Source organism: Micrasema longulum, unplaced genomic scaffold (assembly GCF_059751315.1).
Source record: "Micrasema longulum isolate JH-2025_06_02 unplaced genomic scaffold, ASM5975131v1 h1tg002151l, whole genome shotgun sequence".
Lineage (NCBI taxonomy): Eukaryota > Metazoa > Arthropoda > Insecta > Trichoptera > Brachycentridae > Micrasema > Micrasema longulum.
Window position 1 is genome coordinate 51,665 of NW_028279316.1, and position 11,067 is coordinate 62,731.

The following is an 11,067-nucleotide window of genomic DNA, read 5'->3' on the forward strand; positions in this document are numbered from 1 at the left end:
GTTTCTTCGACAATCTGACAGATGGAAAAATAATTATATTTTTAAGTAATGCATTTGTGACAAACACATTTATTTGATAATTACACATGAAATGTGATTGCATCCTGTTTCTTTAAGATCCTAGCAGTAGTTCTACACTTTAAAAGGACACAACACGGCATGGTTAAATTCAAATCAGGAGTTGCGTACTGAGCGACGTCTACAAAGAAACTAATGGGTCAAAACGTAAACTTACTCATTTATGAGTAGTTGAGTCGCCTTCTGTTTAATGTGCGTATGCGGTTTCTGGACTATAAAATTTGTTTTAAATTAAAAGTTTAAAGATCATTAATTAAATTACTCTTATTGAATGACCCTTTAATCTACTCAATCTTTAGTTGTGTCAATCAATGTTTCCGCGTGTACAGTAAAATTTTAGAGAAATTAACAAATTGCTATTCCAAAAAACGTAATTAATTATCTTACATTTGTGTTATGATTATATTTTTAGCGATCTGGCAACATAACGGGGCGACTTCACGCATGCGCGCGGCGCGTGGGGCAAAGCAGAGGGTTTTTTGGACACAGTCCTATATATTCAAATATGATTCTACGCTCCTTCTGGACTATTCTTATTTCTATGGATGGAAACATACAATCAGGGAAAATCAGGGCAAAAGGTACCAATAATACATATATCATATACATGGGTACTTCATCAATCCAATCTGATAACATGCAAAATGGCACAAAATGTTTAAGTTAGCCAAATTAGTAAAATATTTAACAGTGTTCCGAATTTACTTCACAGGGAGAAATAGTGATGCCATAAGTATGAATCTCAGCAGAGTTTAAAAATTTTAATAAACTATAGTATTTCAAAACAACAACGAAAAAAAAAAAAATTTAGTTAGGTATCTCATACATTTATTGTCATAGAGAGAAAACAATGAACATCTTGGATAATTTATTGTTTTTTTATTTTAGAGAAATATTTACATTCATATTATTTACCCAATTTTTGAAATTTTGAGGCCAGTTTCATTTAGTCATAAATAAGCGTTTTGGAAAATGGGAAACAGGTTGTGGCAAGGCCGGATTCGAACCTCAGACCCCCTGATCCGGAGTCTGGACACTACCCACGGGACCACAACCCGTCTCCGATTTAACACATATTTACAATGCATTGTTAAATTTAATTATAATGTGTAAATTTGTAGTGCCTTTTGAAAACAGAGAAAAGCTGTTGTGCTTGGCACACGACATGGCATAAAATTTTATAGTTTAATGTAACTCATATTTAAAATTTTTAAGAAATTATTAATACTGTGTTTTTTTAGTTGATTTACGTCATGCATCTTTTAAAGACTTACTGATCATATCCCAGGGTAATTGCTACAAGAAGCTAACTTCAAAATCAGCATTTGTAAATTACCCACTAAAAACACGTTTTTTTATTCTCCATACAAAAATAGAGTCATGGATTCAATTAATCACGAATTGTCTATTTGTAGCATTCATGGAAGAAGAGACCAATATGTGTTTTTAGCGGGTAACTTAATAATCCTAATTTTAAAGATACCAAGTTGTAGTAATTACCCCAAGATATAATAACCTAACACGAAGAGTATTATTTTTGCTAACATCTTACAATGTTTAATGTAAATAATTATATTAGTAAGATGGAATTTTTTGCTGGACCGTAAATTAAAAATAAAAAACAATTGTTGTATTATTGCCATGTCATGTTTTTTAAAAAATATAAATGAGATCCCTCGTCACTGTGATATTCTGCAAGGAATGCGCAGTGTTATTTATGAACATAAAAATGTGCCACTCGATGCGGGGAATAAAGCGAATGAATTCAAGAATGCAGCATGTACGCATTTGAGGCTTACCTCGTGGGACTTGTGCCAATCTGCGGGGACGTGATGCGGCCAGGAGGTGGTGGAGGGGGTGTGAGACCAGTGACCGCTGCCGGGTTGATGGTAGCCACGGTAACCGCTATAGCTAGAAGAGAAAACATCTCACGTCAGGGTCACCAATGTAGGATTTTACCTCTAGATGTAGGAGCTTCTACACTAGTCGGCGGTGACATAAGAAACGCATTTGATGTTCGATGTTTAATTAAAACACGGCGATAACCAAATTGAACTGATGTTGCATAAAATTTAGTTCGATTCAGTTATCGCCATCACTCTCGCGCTTCATAACCGAATTCTGTATTTTATTCAACGTGTCGCATCCCTAGAAGTACACTGTCATAAGTCTAAAATTGAGGTTTTCCACGAATCGAGTCATTTTTTGGCATCTTCATAGTAATGGAAGTGGTACTTAGCCAGGCCATGAGTCATCAATCGGATGGAGCAATGTCTGGTGAATGCGGCGGATTCTCCATTTGAGCGTTTCCAAGTATATTTTGACTGGCCTCGCAAAATGTGGCTGAGTATTGTCATGGGCATTTTAAGGGTAATCTCCTAAACAGAATCCCTCCTTTTTCCTATTTTATCCTAATCTTTTCTTATCCTTTTCCATCCCACCTAACGCTTTGGGAACCAAATCATTATTATTTATTTTAACTTTCTCGTATGATTTTCTTTAAATATTATCGTACATATTTTTTTATTTTTAATCGGTTTATTAGTATGTCTACAAAAAGTATTATATAGTCGTGAAAACCTTTAATAAACGCCCAGAAGGCTCTTACAATATTTGGTTAAGAAGTACATAAAGTATTATGGTAAATGAAACAAAATAAAATCAGAATTATTTCACTAATATGTTAATTATAAAAAAGAAAAGGAAATAAGAAAAGATGAATAGAAATCAAAAAGAGGAGAATTGAGGGGATGGCTAACTTAATAGCAGCAGGAGTGGTGTGGAGCAAGTTCTACAGCTCAGAATAATGATTAGCTGTTCTGTGGACGCGTGCCAGGGGAGAATGGTGGGTAAAGTTTGTCCTATTGTACTCACACTGGAACATGTGTTGGGAGTCTGGTGGTCCTTGTGGGTACACGAAAGTTTATCAGGGACTCATATCACTTTGTGCATTAGAGTGAGGTCAGCAATTGTCCTTCTGGTGGAGAGCAATGGTTACCTCAACTCAGACATCAAAGTTTGGTAGCAAATTTCATGTATGTAGCGTAAAAACTTCCGCAGAACTCTTTCCAAGTTGATAGAGTTGCAGTTGTACAAAGAGCTCCAGATTGACAATGCATATTCCAGTTGTGATTGGACCAGAGCACAATGCAGAGATTTTATAGAAACAATGCTACTAAAATTTGTCATATTCCGGATAACGAAGCCCAGCATCTGCATAGCCTTATTAATATGAATTGTTTATAAATTTACTGTTGTTTTTCCAAATAAATAACTAAAACAAAAATGTACTACACATTCAAAATGACCGAAAATTCACAGATTACTAAATTATCAACATATGTACCAATCTAAGAAAAGAAAAAAGGCTCTAAAAAATACGTATTAAAATTCGAAATTCATATATTCCATGCATTTTTTTATCTAACCTCCTACATGCATTCTGTTTTTCATAGTTGTAGTGCTGGCAACACTGCATAGAATGCGGCACCCTACTTAATAGTGATACAGCACAAGGTATTTCCCCGAAAATAAAATTAGTTCACATAATATAAATGAGAAGAGTCAATAAAAAAATACTTACCCTTGTGATGAGCCATAGTAAGGGTCGAAGGGAGGTGGTGTCGGGGCAGCAGAGGGGGGGTATCCTACATCTGCAGACTTGGAACTGTAAACTGGATCCTGCGTTGGAACAGACGAAGCGTCTGAACTGCGAGAATTGTGCCTACTGTGCCTAGAACAAAATTTAAATGTTGCATTTAAAAAAAGCAAACTTATAGATAAAAACAATGGACTTCTCGAACCTCTCTGACTACCCCTATGGAGAAATGGCATGATGGTAGTGGTAACTATGAACTTTTAATTTGAAACCCTAGATCAGGTATACTGGTAAATGTCGTTTTGCGTCTGTTTGATTTATGCTGATTTACAATTACGCCGGTTGGTGTCATCGTGGGATTCCCGGTTCGGCCGACACCAGACAAATTATATTACTGTGTACGCGAGCAGCCTATTGTGTGTGTGAAATTGTTTCAGAGTTAGTTTTCGTTTGTTTTGAAGAAAAATAAAAAGGAATGATTACATTTTATATTTTATTAAAATTAAAAGAATATTAAAATAATTGTAGTTTATGCTATGATTCTGCAAGAAAGGAAGCAAAAAGAAAAAACCGGCTTTTTTAAAAAAATTGTGAGAATTTAATTTAGTACCGACGAACTTGTGAGTTAGTATTTCTAATAAAAAAATTCATTATTTATTTTGTAAACGAATCTAAACTATATTTATTAAATACATTTATAATTTATTTTGAATATGTATTAAATGAACATGTTAGATTGTTCTTAGAATTTTAACACGGAACCTAACCTTATATTATCTTCCATTATATTTGTGTACATTTTACGCCGATTTTTTTTATGCCGGTGTCTCTCAGAACGGAAGGAACCCTGGCGTAACACGATGTTTACCTGTACTATTATTTTTGCAAAGAAGAACTGTTGGCTCTATGAAGGACTATCATGGAAAGAGCTTGCCAAAATATGCGGGTATGCAGATACTGTAGATATGTTGATGCCAATCATACACTTTCCTAGTTTTGATTTGTATCTATCTTTGTTGTAATATTTCAATAATGCTTGAGTTACAACCTCAGAATAATAACTTGCTCCCGCTTAAAAAGAAGCCCATATTGCATAGAACAAAAGCGTTTCAAATTTTTGGTTTGGATTTTAGTTTAACAACAAATGTGCAACGGATGGTTTCGGTTTGCGCTTGCAATTATCGATCTTAGTACCTACGGCCCGTTGTACTGCGGTAAGCTGTATTCAACTTTGCGATTGTTAATCATAGAATGGATTTTGTCCATATGGACGACTTTATTAGCCGGTTGGCGTATTATTAAACTAAATTAATTTTTATGCATATATACCTGTCTCGATCACGTTCTCCTCTGTCTCTATCACTCCTCCTGCAGTACTTTGAGTGACCCCTATCTCTATCCCTGTCTCTTTCCCTATCACGATCTCTATCTCGATCTCTGTCTCGATGGGAGTCTCTATCCTCGTCGGACCACCTCGTTGAACTGTTTCCATCTCTTTCTTCCAGATCGCGATCTCTCTCTCTGTCCCTATCTCTGTCTCGGTCGCGATCTCGGTCCCGGTGGTGCGAGTGAGACGACTCTTTGTGTCTCGAACTGGAGTACGAGTATTCTTTGTCGTGCGCCTTGGAATCGTGTTCTGATCTAGAGGGGGTGAGTTCTATTTTCGAGGAGGAGGACTGCCTGGAGCTCTCGTCTATGGATAAGGCGGCCATGCTTGTAAGCGGTTGTGTCGGCATCACCGGCGGGGCGGGCGGGGCTGGCGGGGGTGGCGGGGGAGGTTTTTTTTCTACGGTAACATTTTCAAACATCGTTTTGACTTGTTCCCCAAATGGATCTAACGTCACTTTCAACACCTAAAAACAAAAAAAGGGTTTTCGATATCTTCCAAAAATGTGATGATTTTAAGCGATGATTCATAAAAAATTGAGATACAAAAATAATTTAATCAATTTCTCGATTCTTATGACTGTTCAGATGCACAATGAGTTTTTTGCCGTGTCTTTTCCGACGTTTCGTATCGCATTACAGTTTCCATGATCAGTACTGATATATTAAAATAGAACCAGAAATCATACATCGATTTTAATAACGCACTGACACCAAAACATCATGATAATTTATATTGTCTTTAGTAAACGTTATTAAATATTAGTATAAAACCACTTACCAACTTTTCTATGTCTACCGATTTCGAGACGTGCCCGTCTCTTCATCAGGACACCAATTAAACCAACACGCAAAACCCACTAATCAGTGCATGTAAGGGTAGCTTATTAAAATGCATGTCATGCTGGTTTTATATTTTTGTGCAACAATTATGGTGAAGGTGTATAGAGGGTTCTGCATGTTGGTTTTACTGGTATTTTTTCCAACTTATGTTATAGCTTAATTTTAAGATGTATTTTTTAAAGTGTATTTTTGTAATTAAAATTCTATGTAAATATATGTATGAAAAAAAAAAACAAATAAACAAAGAAAAAAAAAAGAAAGTCAATTGAAATCATAATCAATTAATCAATTGAAAACGTATTAATAAAATAAAAACAACAGCATACCTTTCCCATTACGGATTTCCCGTTAAACTTCTCAACACATAAAATGGAGGCTTTGACTTCTTCAAAAACAATTCTGGCAAATCCAAGATGCTTATTGTTCAGCGGATGGTAATATATGGTTAGTTCTTCATAAGCCCCTAACTTGGATATCATATCACTGAGAAACGCTCTGTCGATATTGTCATTCAAGTTACTAACTGCAACTTCTAACTGCGGTGGATCTCCAACATAATTTTGATCTATCCTGAATCTATAAATAAAAGAAAAGACAATCTTTTTAATTTGGAGTATGGTAAAAATTTTCCTTAAAAATATTGCCTATTGATTTATGGCGATATTGTGAAGATTATTTAGTAAAAGTTCTTAATTAATGAAATATTTTAATTAACAATTTAAATCTCCCACCAGCAATGTCAATGTTGGTAGGGGTGTTTCAAATGAGAGAATAAAAAACAAATAAAAATTGGGCATTCCACATTTTTGACAAATTTTGATATTGACAGTTTTTCGGCATTAGTAAAAATAATGATTTAAAATCTGAATTGAAGTTATTTTTTTCATTTTGGCGAAACGGGGAAATTTGTTTAGTAGAACTGTCATTTGTATTTCAACAAAAGGTTTGACACTTGTTGATAAACAAGATTTAAAAATAGTATTATGTTGTACTACCATCAATATGTCTTTTGCTAATAAGTTATAGAGAACGCAGTATTTCATGCTTTAGATGTTCATCGTTCAGACTGATTGTAAGTGGGAGTTTATACCTAGGAACTGGTAGGTCCAACGGTTCCATCCTCGTCCTGATCCTCGTAATTTGCGATCTCGGATCCCGACAGAGAATGGCAGGATATGAGGGGTCATTAGGAATGGATCCATCGTAGCGATAGATCTTCTGCGAACCTTTGGAGAAAGTCGGATCTACTATTAGCTTGTAGTTCCTCGGTGCCTTCGGTGGAGGAGGATTATGATTCATGTACTTGTGATCCATCGCGCCATTCATCCTAAAACAGAAAATACAATAAACATTAAAAGAGATAACCTCAAAATTGATATATTTGTCGAGTTCATGGCGGAAAAGGCTCCCAGGGGTCCCGATTTCAGCCTAGGAAGTTCTTTAACCGTTCCCCCAAAAATTGTTGACGTTCGAAGGTGGATATCCGATAAAAGACAAACCTTTAACAATTTTTTTGATGTCAAAAGAAGAGGGTGATTTTTCGCAATTGTGATTTGTGCGCCCCACGGGCTGCCGTACAAAGTAGCATACCGTTTTACGTCAAATCAAAGATTAAAGCGATATTGACACTGGTTACAGTTAAAAAGTAACTAGTACGAATTTTTAATTGAGAAATATTGCAAAATGCTAAACGAAGACTCTCTCCATGGTGACGGATAGCTCACTAACCTCCATTTGTCAGTCGCGATTATAATGTAAACTGTCGGTTGCAAAATTTTTGATCACGATAAAAAATATCCACAACTATTTTGTTGCTCTCCGAGAACTCAAAAAAGGTAAAAAAATATTTTTGAGTGATTAAAATTCTATTGTTATTGTGAAATATTAATATCCAGCTTGACTCGAAAATATCGCGCCAGCCAATCAGCGCGCTACGAATTAGCGTTGTCCTTGTTCATCAACACATTTTTATCTGATGTTTTTGTTGGCAGCACTAGTTTCAGATTGTCTTCGTTGCGTCATCGATCACCGATCGCGAGAAAATAAAAATCAGGTAATAGGAATTAATGTTCCGTTATTAATATAATATAGTTGTAAATACGTTAATAGGGACTTGTGGAAAACGTAATAAGTGTCGCATTAAAGTTGTCTGTTATATTTTTCCAGCTGACATGGCCGAAAAGAAGGTTTCGTATTTTCCTACTGTAAAGGCTCAGGAAGAGCCAGATCTGGTGGACCCTCAAGATATGTTAAGGGTGAGAAATATTCATATAAACACAATAATAATATTAGCTTAACATCTTAATCAAAAATAAAAAAAATAATTTCATATAACCTAACCTAACCATCCATATGATTTTTGAAATGTCAGAATTGTTGAATACGGCGTAAAATTTTCTGGAATTTCATGGAATACGTTTTACTTTATCAAGTCTAAGTAGTTCGTATGTTTTATTGGGAATTATTAATTGTATTTATTCTGGACAGTATATTCAATTATGAATTATTTACTCTAGCTGTGTTCGCCTAATGCGTGGACGTCTAATGCACAGTGGTTTTAATATGTAAAACATAAATAAGGTAGTCGGCTATAATACTGACCTATACTAGCCGTTCCGTAATAAGTCACAATGACTTATCACAAGAGGCAGTATAGTACGGGTAATTGTGGGGTTATAGTGCAGAATGCTCTTCCCATTTAGCTATTTTTTTCAAGAAGGGCAAAAAACTATAGCAACTGTTACGAGCACAATACTATAGTTGAAATAATAAAGAAGATCAGTAATAAATAATAAAGTAATGATTGTTCTTTTGCCAATAATAAGTAATGATTCTTCTTCTTTTGCCGCTCCTACCGGAGGTCGGCGACCATCTTTCTGAATTCGTCACGAACCTGGGCAAGTCTAATCAGCGCTGCTGCATCCGGCACACCGAACCACTGGCTAAGATTTCTGAGCCATGATGCTCTTTTCCGTCCCATACCCCGCCTGCCCTCTTTCTTTCCTTCCATGTATATATTATCTGTACCTTAGATTTTTGCTGTTTTGAATTTTAAAATGCAGATATTATCGCAATAAGCTATTTTATATGTGAATAAAACACCGAAGCCCTTTCTTTCTTTCTGACTCATGATAAAAATGCATTTTTAAGTGCAATGCAAAAAAAACCGTAGTCCCAAGTATGCTAATTTAATATGTACTATTATTATTAAAATGATCATTATTTTACATTGAAAGTTCTTTATAGATCTAAATTATCTCATTTGGTTCAAAAGTTATGATGTTCTGGAAATTGCACTATCACAAAATCTTGTTTCCTGAACATTTTGTTCACTACGACTTCCGCGGTTTATCCTTTATAAAAAGTCATCCTTTCTCAATAATACTCACAAATGTAGTACCTGTATCTGAAATTATGTAACATTTTACTACATTTATTTACTAATTTTTTTCACTTTATAAACCAGAAATAATGTGACCTCACTGGGTTTACCTGTGCCGAGGACACTTAACAATATACTTTTTTTCTTCTTTTTTTACATGTTAGAATATACAAAGAGAGAGAAATTACAAAATGTTGAGACAGTTTTAAGCAATACATATTTATGTTTATATTTCATTTCTGTATACTCATATTATTTATATCATAAAACGCACAATAAAAGAACAAAAACATAACAAACTATATGTTTGTGAAGCAGGTGATTCAATATTGGTTTGGGCGAATGAGATAATCCATTTTACTCCTACCCACCTCCACTATCATTTTTTATAGCCCCTTTGAACATTTTGGAAATAGACAACTCGTACATCAAGTCTTGTATTCTATGTAGATTTATGTGACATCATCATCAAGGGTTAAGAGAGAATTTTGCGTTGAAAAACTCCTTCAGAGGCCTTAGGAATATCAATGTGCACTATCTAACGCCAATGTTTTTTTTTTATATGGGAGTTGCAGCAATATTGACCTTGCTTATAATGTGCGAGGTTTATATTATTTCACAAGTGGATTTTGTTTCCCGGCTATCTTTATCCGAGTAGTGTTGGGAAAGAGGGGGAATCCCGGCTGTGCACCTTTATAGGAGCATCTCCGCATTTGCTTAATGATGAGGAAACCACAGAAAACTCATTCAAGAGAAGCTGGACTATTGATTGTAGGCTTCGTTAGGCACGTCGTTTTGTGTCTTGTCTTTATTATCTGTACTATTCTAGCCATGAAACTACCTCTTGTGATAAGTCATTGCGATTAAGGAGTGGATGTGCTTTAAATCCTCACCAATGTCAATTATCAAACCACCTTTATTTGCAGGAGAAATGTGCCAAAGAGCAGCACGCCATAGAGCTGTACGGCAAATACCAAACTTGCAATGATCGCGTCAATTCCCGCACTAAGACGGCCGAGACTTGTTCCGAGGAGTTGTTTGACTACCTTCACGTTCTGGACCACTGCGTCACTAAGGACCTCTGGTCAAAGCTCAAGTAATGGGCCGCAACGCACACCGATGTTATTTATTTATCCGCCATCATTTCAGATTTCTATAGAAAGTCTTCACAAATGTGCACTATTTGTTATAATTATGTATATAGATAAAACTATTAAAGAAAATTGAAAAACATTTTGTTCATTTTTTACTGTGTATTTGATGTCACAAAATAAATATAAATATTTTGAGTGTATCCAAATGTTTGCGGGAGTTACATGGATTGAAATTTATTGCTACAAAGGGAAAATATTTTTGAGAAGGGATATGGAAGCCCAGGCATTTACAGGTTTTATGACCTGTCATTGGCTGGTTTAAGTGGCCACTTTTCATACCGTGTAATATTTACCATTCTGCCTATGTTTAGACATTTTCATTTCCTCAGTCCTTCAATCTGCAGACCAGTATGTAAGTCCTGTGAATGCGTAGACCACCGCATTCCCTTCTAAAAAATGTTTTCTTACTCTGTTGCAATAAATATCAATAGGTAAATAATTTTACCGAACAGTCATAAATTGATTGGAATTCACGTAAGATATCAACTACACATATTTGAATATGGCTTTTTAAAACCAGCACTAAAGCCTGAAAATGTACACAACAGCCTCTTACGATGAGTGTATTGAAGGTTCGGCAGTGGACATGGCTTAGACAAGTGCTGCAGATACTTTAGAAGAGCCTT

The 11,067-nt window shown here is 35.3% G+C and overlaps 2 protein-coding genes across 2 annotated transcripts in view; one reads left to right on the plus strand and one right to left on the minus strand.

The window, feature by feature from the left end:
- Positions 1 to 7,644, minus strand: part of LOC148272916 (histone-lysine N-methyltransferase SETD1-like) — a 32,516-nt gene extending 24,872 nt beyond the window's left edge. Inside the window, exons 1-6 of the mRNA XM_088239401.1 lie at positions 7,405 to 7,644; positions 6,996 to 7,232; positions 6,232 to 6,481; positions 5,006 to 5,529; positions 3,662 to 3,811; positions 1,878 to 1,989 (exon numbers count right to left, since the gene is read on the minus strand). Coding sequence (XP_088095527.1) covers positions 1,878 to 1,989; positions 3,662 to 3,811; positions 5,006 to 5,529; positions 6,232 to 6,481; positions 6,996 to 7,231 — 1,272 coding nt within the window. The 5' untranslated portion in view covers position 7,232; positions 7,405 to 7,644. The remainder of the gene's footprint in view (positions 1 to 1,877; positions 1,990 to 3,661; positions 3,812 to 5,005; positions 5,530 to 6,231; positions 6,482 to 6,995; positions 7,233 to 7,404) is intronic.
- Positions 7,645 to 7,911: 267 nt separating this feature from the next.
- UQCR-11 (Ubiquinol-cytochrome c reductase 11 kDa subunit) lies at positions 7,912 to 10,520 on the plus strand. Its single transcript, XM_088239403.1, has 3 exons — positions 7,912 to 7,958; positions 8,072 to 8,160; positions 10,214 to 10,520. The coding sequence occupies exons 2-3, from the start codon at positions 8,077 to 8,079 to the stop codon at positions 10,385 to 10,387; spliced, it is 258 nt and encodes an 85-aa protein (XP_088095529.1). The 5' UTR covers positions 7,912 to 7,958; positions 8,072 to 8,076; the 3' UTR covers positions 10,388 to 10,520.
- The last annotated feature ends 547 nt before the right edge of the window (positions 10,521 to 11,067 follow it).